This window comes from Geotrypetes seraphini, chromosome 3 (assembly GCF_902459505.1).
Source record: "Geotrypetes seraphini chromosome 3, aGeoSer1.1, whole genome shotgun sequence".
Classification (NCBI taxonomy): Eukaryota; Metazoa; Chordata; class Amphibia; order Gymnophiona; family Dermophiidae; genus Geotrypetes; species Geotrypetes seraphini.
This window is the reverse complement of record NC_047086.1, coordinates 69,011,755-69,033,439: the sequence shown is the minus strand read 5'-3', so window position 1 is coordinate 69,033,439 and position 21,685 is coordinate 69,011,755. Positions and strand designations below refer to the sequence as shown.

Sequence of the window (21,685 nt, the reverse complement as noted above, 5' to 3'; positions counted from 1 at the left end):
GGACAAAAGGGCCACATCCCATTAGGGCTCCCTGAAACCTCCTGGCCAACAGTGCCACAAAGGGTATCGATGGCATCCAGGGTGGACACAGTATCCAAGGTATCGGCACGCCAGTTAAGGCAGTCCTGGTCTGTGAAGACAGGAGCATTGGGGACCCGAATAGGGATCCCCACAAAGAAGCCTGTGTCATGCCAATTGGTTGACAGCATAGCTCAGGTCCATAAAAAACACTCTCCACTAGAGTTGCATGGGAACGGGGACGATGGGAATTCCGTGGCTGCTTTTGAACAATAACTGTCCTTATAAGGACCAAAACAAGCTTTATAGCTTTTTACCCTAACCCAGGGGTAAGGAGCTCCGGTCCTCGAGAGCTATATTCCAGTCGGGTTTTCAGGATTTCCCCAATGAATATGCATGAGATCTATTTGCATGCACTGATTATTCATTGGGGAAATCCTGAAAACCCAACTGGAATACAGCTCTGAAGGACTGGAGTTCCCTACCCCTGCCCTAACCTATTGTTTTTTCCCCTTTTACTGTGCTCTTTTCCTCAAAGATTGTAGTTCTTGCCCTGTGTGAAGTTAGTCCATATGTTTTGTTATGCGTTTTATTAACTTATCCTGATTTTGCCTAGTACTTCTAACTTTAATTTGATTTTATGTAATTTTTTACATTGTATACCGCCTAGAAATTTGATTAAGCGGTATAAAATTTTTTAAATAAACTTGAAACTTGATAGCACCAGCAATCCTCTGAAGGCTGCCCTAATTAGCTGAAGGTGAGACTGGGGGGCCAGGGAGAAAGCCAGAGGCTGCTACAATGAATGTGGTAACATGCAGGACTTCAGGAGGCCCTGGTGTAGAAGTGCACGGGGGGGGGGGGGGGGGGGTTGTATGAATTATTTTTGCCTAGTGATGAGATAAAATTAAAAACTGCATACGTGCCTACATAAACTAATTTATATCAAACTCCCATCGAAGTACAATTTGTTTTATTATATTCTCTACTAATGTACATATTTAACCCTATCTATTGCTTACTGTCTTGGGTCATCTTTATGATTACAAAAAAAGAAAAACAAAATAATAGCTGCATGGCAGTGGTTGAATAAGCACAAGTTTTAAAACGTGAAACAGCAACGATCCTCAAGGCTTAGTTTCTTCTGTATTTCAGTTGTCTATTTTTTTTCCTTTTATACTTCCAGTTCTAACAGAAACTCAAATGACTACTTACAGCTCAAATATGTTCTTCTCCCCTCTAAAGCAGATTCCTCCCACCCTCCTCAAAAGCTGGATCTAAATGTGATCAAACACACTGTGGACTCCATGCATTCAGTGAATCAAACATATTTTAATGGTTAATGTTTGACAGTTCAACAATGTAGACATATTTATCTTAAAGGATTTATTTTTAATACGTTTAGAATGCAGTTATACAAATGATGCTAAAACTTAGGCACCAAAAATCTGAATGCTAAGCTAATATTCTAGAATGGCAAATTTGCAGACCAAAGTTGTTACAGAATACTAGTATGTCTGCAATGATGCACCTGAATTTAGGCATGCCCATTTATGCCATATGTATAGCAGTCACAAATGCATGCACCTAAACTGGCACTTAGGTGTACAACTTATGACAGGCTCATGTGCATGCTCCCCCCTTCTAGTTGCAAGCACACCTTAGTCCAGTTACAAGTGTAACTGCCATTCTGGCATATTACTACAGAAGTTGTGCACCACATCGGTGCCTAACCTTTGGTGCATTACGTACTATTAGGGGGTTAGAGGGTAAATCTAAAATTGGGTGCTTAGAGGATACCAAATTGGAGCCTATTCCATAAAGGAAAGTAGGCACCCACTTTTTAATAAAATACTAATTTAACTGGGTTTATACACATTTGCCGATAGGTACACTTATGCCAGCCAGATAGCTGGTGTAAATGCTCGTGCCTAGATTCCAGAGATATATGCATGTAAAGAATGCTATAAGCTAAATTTCATATGTGGAAGTTCAACCATGTTCCAGCCATGTGAATGCCCACCTGTGAAATACATACTATGGAAGATGCATATGCATTTACAGAATAGTTCATAGCTGGATTTTTGGCATTTATGCTATGTGCACGCATATACAGTACATGCATATATGCCAGTATTCATCATTCTTGGTGCCTAAATATTGGCACCCTCTTTATAGAATTACCCCTTTACATATTTCAATTCAGAAGATTTTCTGTTTAGATAGTGCTGCCTGCAGTAAAGACTGCAAACTAGTAATTTAAAAAAACATATATGAACAGATTTCTTTCTAAACAGATATTTTAAAATTATATAAGGCTAATAACTGGCTTATCACTTTAAAAAACGCTAAACACAAATGTGCAAACATCCAACATGGTAAACAATTATATAAATATTAAACAAATAGAATGTAAATTTTAGAACCAATAACCCTGTGCTATATATATTGCACAACCAATTATATTTTGAGAGTGCTGCCAATAAAGAGCTCTTATTCTGTGCCCATGAGAAAAATTCTAAGGGGCTGATCACTACTTTCCATTTTGCATGTTAAAGTAGGACAATGCAAACTTCTCTGTCAGGGTAAAGAACGAAGTCAAGATGACATTTGAATCTGCCCCTTGATGAATATGGTCCCGAGCTGAAAAAGAATGCATAGACCAAGAACAAGGTAAATGCATTCAAATTCTTATATGATTACAGAAATATTCCATTAGAAATAGTAGCACACACTGCTATATTGAGCACTTGAATATATTCAGTGAAGACCATTTAATATTTTGGACACAGTTCAAAGCATTTGTTTCCTTTATGATGCAGAGTATGAAAACTATAAGAAAGAACAGGCTAAATTTAAAACAGAGAAACATACTTATTTTTCATAGATCATCTTTCTATTATGTAAAGGATTACTCCTTTAGCAAAGGTTGTGCAGATTTCAAATGCACTGTTCCTTTGTCACAAGGCTTTGCGCTTCCACGCTTGCTACATTAGACACCATTAACCACCAGTGAAATGGTTTTCAATCCAGTCTTAGAGACACATCCATCCAGTCTGGTTTTCAGAATATCTAGGACAACTATTAAATACTTTTGCATAGAAAGGGAATATGTGCATACAAATCCATCCCTTGTGTATATTCAATGTTAATATCCTAAAAACAAACTAGTTGGGTATGGCTCGAGGAACAGGTTAAGAACCTGCACGCATGAGATTGTGAAGTTTTTCTCACCAACAGAAACTAATCTTTGAATCACTTATTTTTATTTAATGAGTTCATTACTGCTTTGAAAAATAGTTCCTCTCAATATGGATAAATTTCATGAATGGCTTTTTCTTACTTGTTGCAGATCTACATACACACAAAACACATTTTATGCCATAAAACCATGTGACACAACAAAGTTTGTGTTTCTCACACAAACTGGATTCCTTATATGCTGTGATAGAATTTATATTGCATCAAAAGTTTTGCAAAACACAGTTGTTATCATATAGTAGACAGACAGAACCAAAAATGATTGGAAAATAACCTGCACTATGTATTGCAAATACAGTGAGCACCATTTCAATCACAGCATGCTTTTTTTCTTCTTTTAAGTTATATGTTTTAATTTTTCAGATCTTTCCTTTTTAATCCAAACTTTTTCTCCAATTTCCTGTTCTTAAATAAGAAATGTCCCATTTTTTACACATATTGGAGCTCTAGACCTAAGTAAAAACTTACCTTCCTAGGTTTCAAAATATTTTTATTAAAGAATGTCAGAAGTAACATACATATATTTCATATCTGTCACCTCATTATTATTTATGTATTCTTAATATCTTCTATCAAACCAGCTTGAATATGCTATAAAGTGAACTTGCTCACCTATAGCAAGTGTTTTCTTGAGGACAGCATACAAAGTACAAAGCATGAAGAACAGAACTCTAGGGAGGCGGGGAAGGGTTTGTGAGAACACTTGGTCTGCTGTCATTAGAGAACACCTGCTACAGGCAAGTCCTTTACAGGCCATAGCATTCTAACAAATGGGAATACCTAGTTACTAGGCTCACTGAAAAACAAAAAGCAGGGTGAACTGTCTTTCCCAACCAGGTATGTGGTTCTGAATACTATGCCGTGGCCACTGGTCCAGTTGACATGCCAAATGCTTCCTGACACAAAAAGTATCCCATACATAATAATAATAATAACTCTCTGCTTGTTGACAGTACATGGCAATACAATTGTCTGAATTAGCACAATTTGATTCAACAGCTGATCTCTGAAAGGCCTTAGCCTGTTCCATATTACCCGAAGCTCTGGGCAGGTTGATCTGAAGTTTGTGCTCCTGAATGGACCAGAATTCCAATTCTTCTTCTGTGAATCTTTCAGGATGGGCACCATCAAACCATCCCCAGGAGGAAAGTCATAGCAGAGGATGGTCAACCTCTCAGCCCTGAGTTGACCTCCAGTTTAACCCTTTAATTGGCACATGGTGAAAACAGCTGCTTTACATAACTTGATGTTGAACGAGAGCAACAGTGACAAGTAACAGGTATTTGGAGATACAGACTCCCACAAGCGCCATATTAACACATGTTGCTTTTGAGCAACAATGACAAATAGTTAAAAGGAATGGCTTCTGCCATTCCCTAGAAACAGAACTTCTCTTGGAGAGGTTCTCTTGTCCAATGGTAAGAAGGGATCTGAAGGTAGGACACAGGACCTCTTCTTTGAGAAGTCCTGACATACTCGGATGCACAGGAGCAGTTCTCCTCAGACTTAGGGTGGGAGCACTGAGGTACAGGTCCTCTCCAGTATTCTGGGGTAGCCTCCTCCCTAACGTGCTGGAAAGACACACAACATTGGTAGGTGCCAGTTCTGATGCTTGCCAAGGCACTAGTGTCGACGACTGTTTTAACAGGGAACAGGTATGGTTCTCTAAAATGGGTTGGAGTAGTTCCATAGGCAGCTCAAGCACCTTCAATGCCTTGTTAACATACTACTACAGGATGTACCCCAGCTCCTCTTGTATCATGGCCATAAGCACTCCATGAGAATGGGCATTGAGAAAAGGAGGACCAATGGCAGGGTGAAGACAGTCTGAAAAGACGGTGCTGAATCAGAAACAGGGTTCCAGCTTACTGGTATTAACAGCACTTCAGAGGGGGAGCAGTCTTCTTGGCAATAACGCGTCTTCTGATATCAGTACCCAGCATCGAGGCTTTCAACAAGGACAATGAAGAATCCATGCATGTTCTTGGCAATGCATCTGTAGAGGCTTGGCCCAGGTGGGCACTAAAAGCTGTCAACACTGAGACAGGGGGAGACATGATGCAACAACAAAAAAAAAAAGAAAATAAATTTAACTCTCAAATGTGCCAGAGTTCAGGCTTAAAATGGCCATGCAGCATTAAAGAGGAAAGAAAAATAAAAAAGGCCAAATGCTAGAAAGAAAAAAAAAAAGAGGGGGAGGGGAACCTCCAGAGAAAAATCCCATACCACTCATGTAAATGAAGAATAGCAAGACCTAAAACAACTATAAAAAATATTTTACTTGCTGCTACAATGAAGATAGCTCTATGGAGAAAGTGAAAACTGTGGGTCCTGCATAACTTGGATAGGCACTCATGCATAGATGGTGTGAGCCTGCCAAAGTTTCTTAAAGAACTATGAACACAAGGTAGCATTTACACTAGGGACATGCTATCCACTTGTAAGCACGCTATGGTTTGCTTGTTACTTTAATAATCCCCCATTGCTTAAATACATATACATATTTTAAGAACAGGAAAGGTTTTATTTTACCAAGTTTATAGCTCCAATAAAGACACAGAAATTTTCTTAATAAGAATTAGAACCAAAAAAAATTGGATTAAAAAGGAAACAGATGAAAATATGTTATTGCACGTAACCTAAACATAAAAAACCCCAGCCACTAGAATTATGGCATTACCCTAAATTAGTACACATTTCAAAGTTCTCCAAAATTCAAGCTGAGACTGGTCAGCACACAGTCGACAAAGCCTAGTTAAAAAGTAATTGGAAAAAGTAGCTATAAACAAATCCTCATATACTGAGGAATCACTCTGCATGGGGAGGTTCCTTAGACTAAGAAACCTACATAATCTCTCAGTTCTGGATTTGATAAGCATTTCCTTGCTTTGTAAACCATGTATATTTTACATACCTTTTAAAAAAGGAGACTCACCAATGCAAAACAGAAGTCAAAACAAAGCCTTCTTACATATGAACACAAGTCATAATTCAAAGATCCTGTTGTATGTCTTTCTATCCAAGATCTGCTATCACTTTAGAAAAGTGAATTTGAGGATATGGAACTTATACATCTTTCTATGTCATTCCGCGAGACATCAGCTGAATGTATCACAAGCAGCCTGTTTGGAATCATAAATAGCATCTTCTCTTGCAATTAATGAAGCAAAAATAAAATCTGAATGTTGAGATGTCCACAAGCAGATTCTGGGTTCATTACTTTTTTTTCTTTGTATCGTCTCTTATAAGAATTCCAAATCTGCAGGCACCGAAAGGTTAAGGTTTTTTTACACTGCTTAACACAAATTTAAAATTAATTTATTAAATATAAAAGATTTGCCAAAGTAGAAGTTTTTATCAGGTTGACTCTACGATTACAGCCATGTACTACAAAACTAAAATCTATCAGAAATGTTACTGAAACATGTAGCAGTCACATGTTGGTCAAGATGACCACTGAAATTTCTAAATGAGATACTGTACACTAAAAGACTGATATTTTTGGACTTTGAATATTTTTCAATCAGTAAAGAGCTTTGGGCCCTGCATTTTATATTATATACTTAAGGCATTGTGTTCTCAAGGTCACATGCATTATCTACAGTACAAAAACAGAAATTTTGGCTAGCAGTTTTCTAAAATTATGAATCACAATTCAGCACCTATTATGTTTACTAGTAAGGCAACAGCAGTGTCTTGTAGTACAATACTTCTTTCCACAGCCTACAGCAGGGTCAGTAAGAGCCCAAATTACTACAACTTTTACTTAGTTTGAATCCTCTACAGATTTTCTAAGATGGCTGTACTGGTTAAGTCACACAAATCACATTATTTTAGCTAGGAATAATTACAGTAGCCATATAGAGTATCAGTGCATAATTCTTATTTTGCTTAACAAGATGGTTATCAGGATAACAAAATGGCTGCTCAGTTCGGTCCTTAATCTTTTCTTTGTTTCCTCTGCTTTACATTGTTCTCTAATAATGAGTTGTTTGTGTGCCCATTCATAGTGCTTGAAGACCCATTCTGATACTCTTTCCTCCGGGAAGATACTCTCATGTTGTAAGTCTAAAATTTTAAAAGAGGAGCATAATTAAATAAGGTATCAAAATGTATTTGAAGCTATATACAAAATAGAAAATACCATGTGTGTTTCTCTTTACTGGGTTAGATATTTGTTAAAAATGATCAGCAGTGCCCATTTTATTATGACTTCTTGATTATCCACTTTATGGATATGGGTAGAACAAAACTTTATCAGAAGCAGCCTTCAAAGGAATTCAAACATGTTCTTTGTTTCATAGCTCAAAGATGGCATCACAATAGAACTGCTCGACAGGATTCAGTCCTATGCACTAGCACACTGATCATTTGTAGTGGACAGGACTGAATCCTATCAAGCTAATCACAATAACTGCACAACCACAGCAAAACTGTATTAGATCCTATAAAAAGATAAACTCACTAGAAATTTGTTAAAGAAGGTGAAGGTGATCCACAGCCCAGGACATAAACTAGTATTGATGCTCTGGTATACAACCTATACCTGCTAGGTGTGTCCCCAGAGCAGCACACACCCTTGATCCAGACACACTGAACACACCGTTTTTAACTTTCTGTGGATAGGTCTGAGGATATTCCCATCCATCTAGATGGGGTGTGAGTCCTGAACTATCTGCATTTCCTAGCACACGCCACTCTAGAACTTTTCCCTGCAATCACAGAGGGGGAGGTAGATCAATATCTAGAGAACCTGCTACACCTGAGGGTTTGGGGTGTGGCTGTGCCTTTTTACTCCCGTAGGAAGAGTAACTGGAAGAGAAGAATGCCAGACACATGAAAGACAGGGAGCGCCAGGGCTGAGGATTCTGAATGGCCATGAGAAGCCAGAGGCCATGGACTTTGTAGAGGCTGGACAGGGGCTACTAGAACCTAAGTGGCCAAGCCATGGAAACAAGAGTCGTATGGAGAATTGCCCAGGGAGGAACAGATGGAAGTGTGCCGCAATACCAAGGCAAATGAGAAATGCTGCCTTACTTTTCTCTGAAGGACTGGTGATTTAAAGCCTTGAATAAACTTACCCTTTTTTCTCTTTCTGCTGGTAATTCCTGAGAGGAGTACAGTATTTGTTTTCCATGTGTTGTGAGGATCTTCAAGATATTTTTTTTTCTCTGCTTACTGTGAAGACACGAGCTCAAGTGGAAGAATCTTAATGAACTGTTTGTTTTTCTGATGCAGGAAAAGCTTAATGTTAAGCTGTTCAGCATTCTGAAGCCAAAACTGTTTCAAACCCATATCTACCTGAAAAGGTGTGATTTGGGTGTTTGTGTTTTCTGCTTACTGGCTACAATCTAAAGCTGTGCAGGAGAGTAAACAGACTGTTAGCACTAAAGGACTGTTTATAACAGGGGTAGGCAATTCCGGTCCTCGAGAGCTGGAGCCAGATCAGGTTTTCAGGATATCCACAATGAATATGTATGAGATGGATTTGCATGCACTGCCTCTTTGAGATGCAAATCTATCTAATGAATATTTATTGTGGATATCCTGAAAACCTGACCTATCTCCGGCTCTCGGAATTGTCTACCCCTGGTTTATAAGTTTCTCTTATACTTTGCCTACTGAAGAACCTGAATTATTTTTGGAGCATTCTGACACTTATGATTTGGGTTTTTGCTTTTTTTCAACTGGTTTCTTGGTCTGTTTATTGCTGCAATCAAGCTAAACACTTTTGGGTTTTTTTCCATATGAATAAATTTTGTCCTTATCAAAATATCTGGTTGTCACAAGTTTTCTCTCTGGTCTCCCTAATCCCTGTGTGGCTCTCCGTGGCCCACAGGAGCAAATTCCTGTCACAGGTATCCCAGGGAAGCAGATTATTTCCTCAAAAAGAAGATACTTTTTCGTAAGATGGGCTATTAAAGACCAGCACTAATTCCACTAGAAATTCTTCCAACTTCAAATCAGATAATGGTAGCCCTTGTCTTATCTTGAAAATGTTTTCTCTAAAATTTCTCCCACTACAGGTAAATTCTCATTCATACTCAATAACTCTTGACTACTTCATAAATTATAATTCTCCCCCTAATGGAGTCTTTTAAAATCTAAGCAATTCTATCCTATATAGCGAATAGTGCTCTCTTTTAGCTATCTTAATTTTCATTTTATAGTATCATTTATTGCATCCCTCCATGCTCTTGTTTTCTGATTGTAACTTCATCGAAGGTCCCCTAGTCTTTGTAATTTTTGATGGAGTGAAAAATTGATCCACTTGTACCCATTCTACTCCACTCAGGTTTTTGTAGACCAATCATATCTCCCCTCAGCCGTCTCTTTTCCAAGCTGAAGAGCCCTAACCTTTTTAGTCTATTAATAAAATACTTTTTTGAGAAAAAATCTATCTAAAAATAGTTTTCTATTTAACCCTTTATTTGGCATTGTTGATCAGAAGCAACATGCGTTTCTATGGCTCTTATTGGAGATCTGCATCTCTAAATGCCTGTTACTTGGCACTGTTACTCTCGTTTAACATCAAGTTACTTAAAACAGCTGTTTTCACCATCTGCCAATTAAAGGGTTAAGATACATTACAGTCCAAAAGTTATTCATCATGAAATAAGGATTAGTTTTTAATTATGTAGAATGAGGCTGTATATTCATACAATGTTTGCATTTTTTTGGTAAATGAATTCCATTAGTCCATTCATAATGCTTGGTTTTTGCATTTCTCAAAACTGTGGATTTGTGTCTGCAGAGATAAAATGCTTCTTCACAGCAAAACTGTTGTAAAATACTTATACATAGTTGAGAAAATACCTTAACCCCATTGCAAATCAATGTACACAGAATCAACCCCTTACCTCTTAAGTGCTAAGTTTATATACTTGTATCTGCACAAGGAGCTAAGTGTGAGGAGGTAGGAACAAGCAGTAAAAACGAAAGTGAAACCTTTTGAGCAGAATGCGCCACAAGACTTGAGCTCTTTGTTTCGACAGGTTTTTATCATATTCTCTCCTCTGAGGATAAAAGATATGATGGTAGCATGCTATAAGAGACCCAGTTTTTATGAAGATAACAAAAGGAACATGTTTGAAAAGGCAGGACCTTCAGGTTGGTAAATATTTTGATTTCTTAAAGACTGCCTTGAGGAATTCTATATATTTAAGCAAAATGTATTTGTTATTATTACTGTATGTTACCTTCATTTTGATACAGTTTTTATGAAGAAAAGTTGAAACAAATAAATATTCCACTTTGGGCAGTACAAAGTGGCAGTAAATACAAAAGAAGATTAGGTTCTTACCACGATAATCTTTCTAGTAGAAAGATATACGAGTCTTGAACCAGTGGGTTATTCACCTCTATGCATGAGTTTGTGTAGAAGATATCTACATTTCTCAGCTCCGCCTCCTCTACCCCTACACTGTGCTGCTACTCTTCAGTTAGTATCAAAGCAGTTGACAACCACTACAATAGGGAAAAAAATGAGTCAAGTCTGTCCTGCTCTTTAATTACAATTAAATAAACCAATGCCAATAGGTACCTAACATAAAACAAGGTATAACCCAACAAGCCAGCTACCTGAGTGCAACTGGCACTAACACTTCTGTAGTTCTCGCATTTGTGCAAACATTTTTACAATAGAGAACTCTCATCACTCTTCACACCTGTCTGACAGGAAAAAGTCAAGCATCTAGAAATACATACAATCTGAGACAGTAACTAGGCTAAATTGAAATCTGACAGGATGGGTGTTCAAGACTCATATGCCTTTCTACTAGAGCAGTGTATCTCAAACTGTGTGCCGAGACACACTAATGTGCCTCCTGAGATTCCAAGTGTGCCACGGCATACTGAGGAGGAAGAGGCACTTGCCAGATTACTTCCCTACACAGTACAGTGCCAGTGCTGCCTGATTCACTGAAGGCCTGCGTGTTTCCCCCTTCTCTCTAGTGTCCTCTGGCTTCCCCTATGGCCTCCCAGTCTCACCTTTAAAGCTAATTACAGCAGCCTGCAGAGGATCGCTCTCAGTTCTAGCCTGTTTACCGACCACTTCCACTGGGATGGTGTCTATTTCTTTTGCACCAGATGAACACTGTAGTGTGCCCCCCAGCTGGCAACCATCGTCAGAGTGATCCAGGAATCAATCTGAAGTGGAATCTCTTTTGCTAGAGATTGTGGAAGGAACCACTAGCTCATGTGTGCTGCCTCCGTCCAGGGTAGGGGGCCTGTAAAGAATCTCTCCGGGGAGACTGAGACAACAGCGCATTCTGAGGTAGACGCATATGCGCCCTTGCCCAGGGCATTACTTCTATGGCAGCTGCCATAGAGCCTAGAACCTGTAGCTAGTGCCACGCTGCAGGCGCTGGCTGCTGCAGTAGGTTTGTAATTTGCTCCCAAAGTTTCTGTCTGCATGCTTCTGGAAGAAAAACTCAAGTCTTCCGCCATGTTGAAGAGAATTCCAAAGACTGAATGGGGACTAACTGGCTCTTTCAAAAATTTACCATCCACTCCAGACTATGCAAAATTTGTATACCTGCCACCATTGACTTTTCTCCCTCTTTTTGAGAGGGGCTCTGAGTCAGTCATCAAGATAAGGATGAACCAGCCAGACCGTCCTGCAGAGATGAGCTGCCACCACCACCATCATCTTGCTGAACATCCAGGGTTGCCGCTGCCAGCCCAAATGGTAGTGCTGAGAATTGATAGCGATTCTCCAACATGTGAAATCTCAGGAACTTTCTGTGTGCCGGGAAATTTGGAATGTGGCAATAAGTCTGTCAAATCCAGGATGGCCAGCAATTCTCCCAGCTGGACCACTGCAATGGCGGATCTCACCATCTCTATCCGGAATATCTCTGATTGGGACCTTGATAAGTTCTCCAAGACTAGCCTCTTGAGGTGTACTAGCAAAAACGTCAGGACCCCCCTAAAGTAGCTCCGGTTCTGGCTTCTAGCCGCTCGAGGTCTGCTGGCCAATAAAGACTTAGGATGATCTTGCACACTGGCCATAAGATCATCCAAGGCCTTTGACCAAAAGTATCTGTCCCATGAAGGGGAGTCTGCTAAGCGCAGCTTTGGAGATTGTATCACCTGCCTATCATCTGATGCACAACATGTGTCGGGTGGCAACAGAGTAGGTGAAGACTCTCGCCATGACTCTAATTACATGATAAAATGTGTCAGTCACATAGTCCATCCCTGCCACCGCAAGCTGAGGTAATGGCTCAGCTGCTGTCTCGTACAGGGTTCACAGCCGTGAATGGCAAGCGCATGCTATGAAAGGAATAGCTGATGCTGCCTTAACATCTACTCAAACTGCCTCCTGAGGATCATATCCACTCTATGGTCCTGTGTATCCTTCAGCATGACTTCTCTCTCACTGGGTAAGGAAGTGCATCTAAGTTACCTGTGCCATCAAGGAGTCTACCTTTGTCATAGCAAATTTTTAATACCCCCTATAATATTTAATTGCAATTACCGCGGCAGGCAGATTGGCTCTTTTGGACCCAGAAACAGGAGGCTACATTAAGCTTTGATGGGTCCAGCAGAGCCTGCCTCTCTTTCCATGAAACACCTTGCTCTAGGGAGCCGCATGACCAGCATTGCATGGCCAACCCAGTGCGAGGCCTTTCAAGAAAGCATTAGACAGATGTGTAGGACCTCTAGGGAGAGAAGATAGTGGATACTGCAGATGGACAAACTGGATGGGCCATTTGACCTTTATCATTATGTTTCTCTGTTTAGTATCTGCCAATCTTCAAGGTCAGCCAGCTGGTTTTGTCCACTCCATAACAGGAAGTTTGGTAGTAGCATGAGCCAGCTGGCCTTGAGATGTGCAGCTGCATTGGGAGGGCCTTGCAGTGCAACTCGAGTCATCACCCTGTAGCTGCCTTGACACAAGCTCTCCTGGGCCACCCAGCACAAATGAATCACGCCCAGCGAAGTCCCATTGCAGTTGTTTGCCTGCTCCACTTCTGCCAATAGGTTAGCTTTTTTTTTTTTTTTTTTTGAAGGGGGGTTACTACAGGGGACAAAAGGCAGATGTAGATAGAAGGGAGGAGAACAGAGAAGGAGAGGGTAGACATTGGATAGAATTGGAAGGGGAGGGCACACATTTTTAGAAGATAGAGAAAGAAGGCAGACGCTGTTGCATATTGCACATATGTAACTTTTTTTTTTTTTTTTAAGGGGATGGAAGAAAGATGAGATATTGGACCAGAGGAGGAGAACAAAAGATTAGTTTCTTACCTTTGCTGATCTTCTTTCTTATAAATCCGCACTATATTCCTGGATTAGTGGGGTTATTCTCCTATGGTTGCCAGACAGCTTGTAGGAAGCCTCAATTGTACACTGCTTTGAGCCTTTCCCCTCCTACCTAAGGACTGTCCCCCAGGAATTCAGCTCATGACAAAGCAGTCAGAAACTACTCTGCTTATATCATGAAGCTAGATCAATCATGCATGAACAATTGAAATAGGACATTAAAACATTTGGAACCTGAACAACAAAATGTAGTGCTATAAGGAGCCTCAGCCTGCACTGACAGAAGGGGGAGATGGAACTAAGGACCCCATGACAAAGAAAGAAGATTAGCAAAGGTAAGAACCTAATCTTTCGTTCTTTTACAATCCCGCCCTATTCCTGGACTAGTGGGACATAACAGAACAGTCCCGTAGAGTCAGGGTGGGACCAATGAGTCTACTGCCAAAACGGAGAAGCCAAAAGCAGCATCCTGCTTGGTCACCATATCGATCCTGTAGAACTTGGTGAAAGTATGCAAAGAGGACCAGGTAGTAGCCCTGTAAATCTCCTCCAAAGAAATTGACAATAACTCTGCCCAAGAAGAATGGTAGAATGGACCCTCACTGCAAAGGGGGGGGAGGGGCTTCTTACTTGCCACTATGTAAACAGAGGAAACAGCCATGCAGATCCATCTGGAAATGATGGCTGTGGAAGCTGGCCTGTCCTTGCGGGCAGAACTCACCAGTACACACCCAATCCTGCTCCCTTGAACTGGAGGAAGTAAAGGTGGGAAGCCGATCCTCCTGGTTTACATGGAAGATCGAGGCCACTTTTGGAAGAAAGGAGGGAACCATCCACAGAACCACACTGGAATCCGTGATACACAAAAAGGGATCCCAGCAGGAAAGAGCTTGAAGTTCAGAAACCCTGCGGGTGGAGGTAATGGCTACCAGAAAGGCAGTCTTGACGGTGACATCCATTAAGGAAGCTAGTTCCAGAGGTTCATAAGGCTGGCAAGCCAAAGATTGGAGGCCCAGGTTGAGATTTCAAGACAGACAGGGCAGGGGAAAGGGGGGCCGAAGTCTCAGTGTGCCCCTCAGGAAATGGATGACATCTAGTTGAGAGATCAAGGTGTCCCTCAGAGGTTTAGGGCCTAGGCAGAAGAGACTGAATCTGAATCCTGAGAGAAGCTATGGTCAGGCCAGATGAGCCTGCTGCTAGCAACAAGGACCAATCACTGGACCACTATTGGATCCACAACATCCTGTGTGCCGAAATGGAATAAGCCGACAGTTTGCTAAAGACTTTGAACACGTCAAGAACAACTAAAGAAGGATATAAAACTGCTAGAGAGGGTGCAGAGATGAGCAACGAAGCTAGTGAAAGGTATGGAGAACATGGACTACGAGGAACGACTTAGGAGACTGGGGTTGTTCTCCCTTGAGAAGAGGAGACTACGAGGGGATCTGATTGAGACTTTCAAAATACTGAAAGGATTCGATAAAATGGAGCAGGGAAAGCAGTTATTTACAATGTCCAATGTGACACGGACAAGAGGACATATATTGAAGCTGAGGGGGGACAGGTCCAGGATGAATATCAGGAAGTTCTGTTTCACGCAGCGAGTAGTGGACACCTGGAATGCTCTCCCAGAGGAAGTAATTGCAGAATCCACCGTTCTAGGATTTAAGGGTAAATTAGATGCACATCTCCTTTGAGAAATCAAATCAACGCACTAATACTGAAATTTTTATCAAGGTGCCAAAATGTTCAATTTATAAATATAGCCAAAATATAAACTTACTTAAGGCTATGAAGCCACCTTGTATATAGTTTTTAGAATTTTTTAACCCGACCCTCAGTGGCACCACTCAGGACTCAAACTTCTCATTGTCCTGAGCTTTATGTGTCTGCTCGTCATCGGGTCATTTATAATTTCATAGAGCTTTCTGCTATTTATATTTCTATTTATTCTTTTCTTATATTATAAAGATATTCTCTTATAAAGATAAATACTTAGCTTTTTTTTTTTTTAATAAGGGATGTCAAAGCCGACATGTTTCGCCTCGCTTGCTCTTTCAAGGCTCAATCCCTAAAAATCACCAACAAAACCATAAATTAAAACCTGTTTCAGTTATAACAAAGTGTAACCCAGTATAGTTCTTACATTGTAGAACGTGTTTCAGTTATATGATTTAAGAAACTAGCTCTTACTTGGCCCAAAGGCTTCCAAATTGCTACTCACACTTAGCCATCTACCTCCGTTGTAACAGTCAATACTTTAAGCGGGGCCGACAGCGTTCTTTAGTTTAAATATCATCGGAGCTCCAATCAGCCCGGAGACACGTAATGACATGTCATCTGACGTATCGGAGCTCACAATACTGTAACTTATTCCTTGCTTGTCATTTTTCTTTCTTCTTTTTCTAACTCCTCCCACTACTCTGTTCTTCTTACTAAAGCATACTAAATCAGACTAGAGATAGCCATTCAAGCTCTGTGTTCAGCCCATAAGGGGTACCTGTATTTAATATGTAAATCCAATGTTGTTCTTTGTAGTTGAGTTTTTCTTCCACGTTAACCACCCCCTCCCCCTCTTTTTCCTTGTAATGATCGATAACCCTCCATTTTAACTGGCTAGAATCATGCTGATAATTTATGCAGTGTTCAACTATCGGAGCTTGCAACGTTTTTGTTTTTATCCTTGACTTATGCTCATTTAGTCGCACATGAATGGGATGAGATGTTCGTCCTACGTAAACAAGATTACATGGGCAAATTAAAATATAAACTACATTTTCCGTCTGGCAAGTTGTATTTGTAAATGCCGTAATAGTTTTCTTAGTTTGAGGGTCTGTCCAAATGCTACCCTCTATGGTGCTGTTGCACCATTGACAGCTCCATTTACTGTGATTGTCCACTGTAGTTTCATACCTAAAACCTAATTTTTGTTGAATTAAAATCTGACCTATTGATTTGCCTTTTCTAAAAGCAAACATTGGAAACTCTGCAAAAACATTATGAAGTTGTAGTATTTGCCAGTATCGTTTTATCTGATTGATCAGTGCCTTAGCTGCTTCAGAATACGGAAGCACGCAAATGAGTCTATCTTCTACTTCAGCGTGACTTTTCTCTGTTAGTAATAATTCTCTATTGGCATATTTGGCTCGTAAATATGCACGGCGAATAGATTTCGCTGGATAACCTCTAACTTTAAACCTTTCCTGTAAATCATTAGCCGCTTTTTTAAAATCTCTAATATCTGAAGAAACTCTTCTAACTCTAAGGAACTGACTAACTGGAAGGTTAAATTTAAGATGGTAGGGGTGGTAACTTGAAAAGTGCAGTAGTGAATTTCGGGCTATAGGTTTCCTAAAAAGTTTTGTAGTCAGCTGAGCATTTTCTTTAGTAAGACGCATGTCTAAAAAATCCAATGTTTTAATGTCATAAGTAGGGGTAAACTGAAGATGAATATCCCTAGTGTTTATCCAAGTAAGAAAATCTAGCAATTCCTGTTCTGTACCCTTCCAGAGAAAGAAAATATCGTCTAAAAACCTTTTCCAAACCAAAATGTTTTTATAATAATAACAACTTTATTTTTCTATACCGCCATAGTCAGGCGACTTCTAGGCGGTTTACATAGTAAGAAGGCTGGACATTCAGCGAATAACAAAAGTTCTTAATACAATACAATAAGTCTAAATACAATACAGTACCATACAATACATTACAATGAGTCTAAATACAATACAATACAATAAGTCAAATACTATACAATAATCTAAATGGGCAACTTACGTACTAGTTGGAGTTCTATGGGTTATGAGTACCTGAATATTTAGTACTTACATATTAATTGGAGTTCTATGGGTAGAGACTACCTGAATACATGAATGGAGCTTCTTGAGAGCAAGAAAAAGGCGTTTACAGGGGGGAAGTCCTAGTGAGGGAGGGGACAGTTTTAGTCAATGAATTTGGCGAAAAGGGCGGTTTTGATCGATTTTCGGAATGCACTGTATGTCAGATTGGGTTCGTTTATGTAGTTTTTCAACCAAACTTGCTGTCTGTTCGCTTGGAACTTAAAGGTTCTGACCAGGAATGATTTGTATCTGCAGCCTGTAATCTTTGGATATGCAGAGATGTTTTTGTTTCTGGTTGCTCGTGTGGGGTTATGTAGGATGAAGTGAGTTTGTAGGTAAGAAGGTGCTAGTCCCCAGGCTTGCCTGAAACAGGTGCAAGCAAATTTGAATAATATTCGTGCTTCTATTGGTAGCCAATGCAGCTTTTTATAGTAGGGGCTGATGTGGTCGCTTTTTCTGAGTCCGAAAATTAGGCGAACGGCGGTGTTTTGTATTAGTCTCAGTTTTTTTATTGTTTTTTGTGGGATACCCAGATAGATGATGTTGCAGTAGTCAAGAATGGATAGGATCAGCGCCTGTACCAGCAACCTGAATGATGTTGGGTCAAAGTATTTTTTTATGGTCCTTAGTTTCCATAGCGTGTAGAAACATTTTTTCACTAGTGAATTTGTGTGGTCAGTCATAGTTAGGTGTGTGTCTAGAGTGATACCGAGTATTTTTATGTTTTTGGATAATGGGTATTCGTGATTGTTTATTTTTATCGTTGTTCTCGTAATTTTGTCATTAGGACTAGCCAGAAAGACTTTTGTTTTCTCTGCGTTTAATTTCAGTTTGAAATTGGTGGTCCATTTATCGATTTCGGTCATTATGTTTGAGAGGTTGTCTACAGTTTCTTTTGTGATGTCATTTAAGGGGATTAGAATGGATATGTCGTCTGCGTAAATGTAGTGTATTAAGTTTAGTTTTTGTAGGAGGTGACCTAAGGAGGCGATATAGATATTGAAAAGGGTGGGCGATAGTGGGGAGCCTTGAGGCACGCCTGACGGGTTTTTCCATGGTTTGGAGTAGTTTCCATTGCTGATTACTCGGTAGGATCTGTTTGTTAGGAATTCTTGGAACCATTTCTTTGCCTTTCCAGAAATTCCCATTATTTCAAGGCACAGTAGCATGATTTCATGGTCTACCAGGTCGAACGTGCTGCTGAGGTCTAATTGTAGGATCAGTGCGCTTTTGCCTTTGCTAAAGAGATCATAGAGGTGGTTCAGTAAGGAGGCTAAGACCGTTTCTGTGTTGTAACCTTTCCTGAATCCTGATTGGTGTTCACTAAGGATGTTAAATTTGTCCAGGTAGTTTACTAGTTGAAGGTTGACCAATCCTTCCTGTATCTTTGTGAAAAGGGGAATGCTCGCTATGGGTCTGAAATTGGATGTCAGTGCTGAAGAGGTTTTCTGATCTTTAGGGATTGGGGTGATTAATGTGTCCCATTTTTTTGTTTAATGTTCCGCTTGTAAGGGCGGTTGTTAGCCATGTGAATAGTTCCTTTTTAAATTCTGGAGGGGCAACTGTCATGATTTTTGGGGGGCATGCGTCAAGTAGACAGTTAGATTTGGTGTACTTGTTGAATAAATTTAGGAACTGATGCCAGTTTGGGTATTCGAGGTGGTCCCATATCATGTCTACTCTGGTGTCTTGGTCATGGGGTTCGAGGTATTGAAGAGCATTTGTTGTGGTTGTGGGTAGGGTTGCTCTTAGCTCAGCGATTTTATTTTGAAAGAAGTTGGCTAGGGTTTGTGCCGATGGAGTGGGCTTGTTGTCCTTTTTCAGTATTTGTGTTGTATCGGTTATTGTTTTTAATAGTTTGAACAATTCTTTGCTGTTTATTTTTGAGGTACCAATTTTTTTTGCATAATGCTTAGCGCGTTTTTCTTTGATCAGATTTTTGTATATTTTCATTTTTTGTTTCCAGTTTGTCTTGTCTGACTCATTGTTTGTTTTTTGCCAGATTCTCTCCAATTTTTTTAGTTCCTGTTTGGTGGTTAGTAGCTCACAGTCGAACCATTCATTTGGTGGCCTATTTTTCTTTTTGTATGTTTTATATGGTGCTATTTGGTCTAGGAGTTCTTTGCTGTAAGTTTCCCATCTTGTGGGGAAATCCTGGATTTCGTTGGTAATGGGATGTAACTCATAGTGGGTCCAGAATTCGGTTGGGTTAATAATGCCACGGCTGGTTATTGTGTTCGTGTTGACGTTTTTGTGTTTTTGTTGTGAATTCTGTTTTAGCCAGTGTAGATTGAACTTGCCAATGTAGTAGTCTGACCAGATGCATTTTTCCCAGGGTCCTGGGTAATATTGTATTTTGGGGTCTATTGTTTCTTTGTGGGAGAAGGTGATTAAGTCTAGTTTGTGTCCTTTTTCATGGGTTATTTCTGCGTCTGGATTTGGAAAGTCCAGTGACATTAGGAGGTTGGCGATTTCAGTTATTTCTGGTTTTGTCTTTTGTTCTAGGTGAGTGTTTATGTCTCCCAGAAGCAGGTTGTATGATCCTTTTAGGGTAGATAGGGTAAGGAATTCGGCGAATTCCTCTTTTGCGTTTGACCATTTTTTGGGTGGGATATAGAATAGAGTTGTGATCAGTGATTCTTCTACCTGTGCGTTAGTGATTTTGCAAGTTAGTATTTCAAGGTTATCTGAAGATTTGGAGTTGGTCTTGATGTAGTCGAAGTGTTCTTTTAGGATGATCGCTAATCCTCCTCCTTTTTTCCAGTTTCTTGATAGTGGGATAATTTTGTATCCCTGAGGTAGGATGTCTTTCATGATAGTATCAGTATCAGAGATCATCCATGTTTCTGTCAGAAACAGGAGATCAGGTTTTGTTTGTAGTATCCAATCATTTATTATGTGGGCTTTGTTTCTCACTGAGCGGGTATTTAGGTAGTATCCCTTAATGTTTTCGTAACTGTTTGCTGTAGGGATTTCAGAATATGTTAGCTTTTTTATGTTTCTGTTGCAGAACTTGTTCCTGTGTGGCTTGCGGTGTTTGCGGGTGGTGTTTAATACTGTGATTTGATGAAGGTCTTGTTTTGACTGGTTTTGTAGGAGTTGGAGGGGGTTGGAGGGCTTAGTTAGTTCGACTGGTCTGAGCCAGGAGATGGGGTAGGTGTGCATAGGTTGGGTGGGGTTGTCTTCATTGCCCCAGCATTTAGAGCATAGAAGGTATAGTATCCCTAATAGTAATTGCTGTTTATTGCAGATTGCCATGTTGAGTGATGGGATGTGCGGTTCGGGTTTTGAGAAGAAGGGACTGTTGTCTGACTGGGTGTGGCAGATAAGGACAGTCAGCGATCAAAAGAGAAGGGTAGAGGTAGAGTGAGACTGGTTGTGTAGTCAGTGTAAATTGAGTGTATGGAACTTAGTTAAGTTGCGAGAGCAGGTTAAGCAAATAGAAGGATATATCTCATTCTCCTCAAATTTATTCATATAGAGGGTGGCCACTGAAGGAGCCAAAGTGGCCCCCATAGCCACCCCCTGAATCTGTTGGTAATAGACTCCTCTGAATTCAAAATAATTTTGCTCAATGACCCACTGAGCTAATCTCATTAGAAAATCCGTACTAATACATTGGTCCCCCTTTCTTTTAGTTAGAACCTCTTTCACTATTTCAAGCGCCTCTTGTTGGGGAATTTTGGTGTATAAAGAGACCACGTCAAGGGTTACTAGAAAAGTTGTTGACTCAATTTGTGTAGTTTGGGTTACAATCCTAAGAAAATGAGAGGAGTCTTTAATATACGAGGAGATCTTAATCACTTCCTTCCTTAAAAAGAAGTCTACAAATTTAGAAAGGGGTTCTAAAAGAGACCCCCGTGTGTTAACGATAGGTCTACCCGGTGGATTAGTTTGGCTCTTATGTATTTTTGGGACAAAGTAGATAATCGGGGTTTTAGGGTATTTTTCTATCAAAAACTGGTATTCTTTTTTGGTAAGCATACCCTCCTCATAATGATGAGTCACTAAATCAAAAACTTCTTTCATCAAATGTTTTAATGGATCTTCGCAAAGGGGAGAATAAGCTGTTGTATCTGACAATTGTCTACTGGCTTCCTCTAAATAATAAGCCTTATCTAACACAATGGTAGCTCCCCCTTTGTCAGCTCTCAGTATCATACAGTCTTGTAGATCTCTTAACTGCATCAAAGCTATATATTGTTCATGTGTTAGATTGTATGATATCCTGTTGTTCTTCATAGTTTTTCATAATGAGAAATACCCTGAAGAACCAAATCTCTAAACATGGCTAACATCCC

General features: G+C 39.9%; 1 protein-coding gene across 6 annotated transcripts in view; it reads right to left on the bottom strand.

The window, feature by feature from the left end:
- Positions 1–1,330: 1,330 nt before the first annotated feature.
- The window catches only part of ELOVL5 (ELOVL fatty acid elongase 5), a 98,848-nt gene continuing 78,493 nt past the window's right edge, over positions 1,331–21,685 (bottom strand). For 5 of the 6 annotated variants that reach the window (XM_033936692.1, XM_033936691.1, XM_033936690.1 and 2 more), the window contains exon 8: positions 1,331–7,347. In XM_033936692.1, coding sequence (XP_033792583.1) covers positions 7,219–7,347 — 129 coding nt within the window. In that variant the 3' untranslated portion in view covers positions 1,331–7,218. Of the gene's footprint in view, positions 7,348–15,544; positions 15,617–21,685 lie in introns of those variants that run through there. The other variant, XM_033936696.1, reaches the window with a different exon arrangement.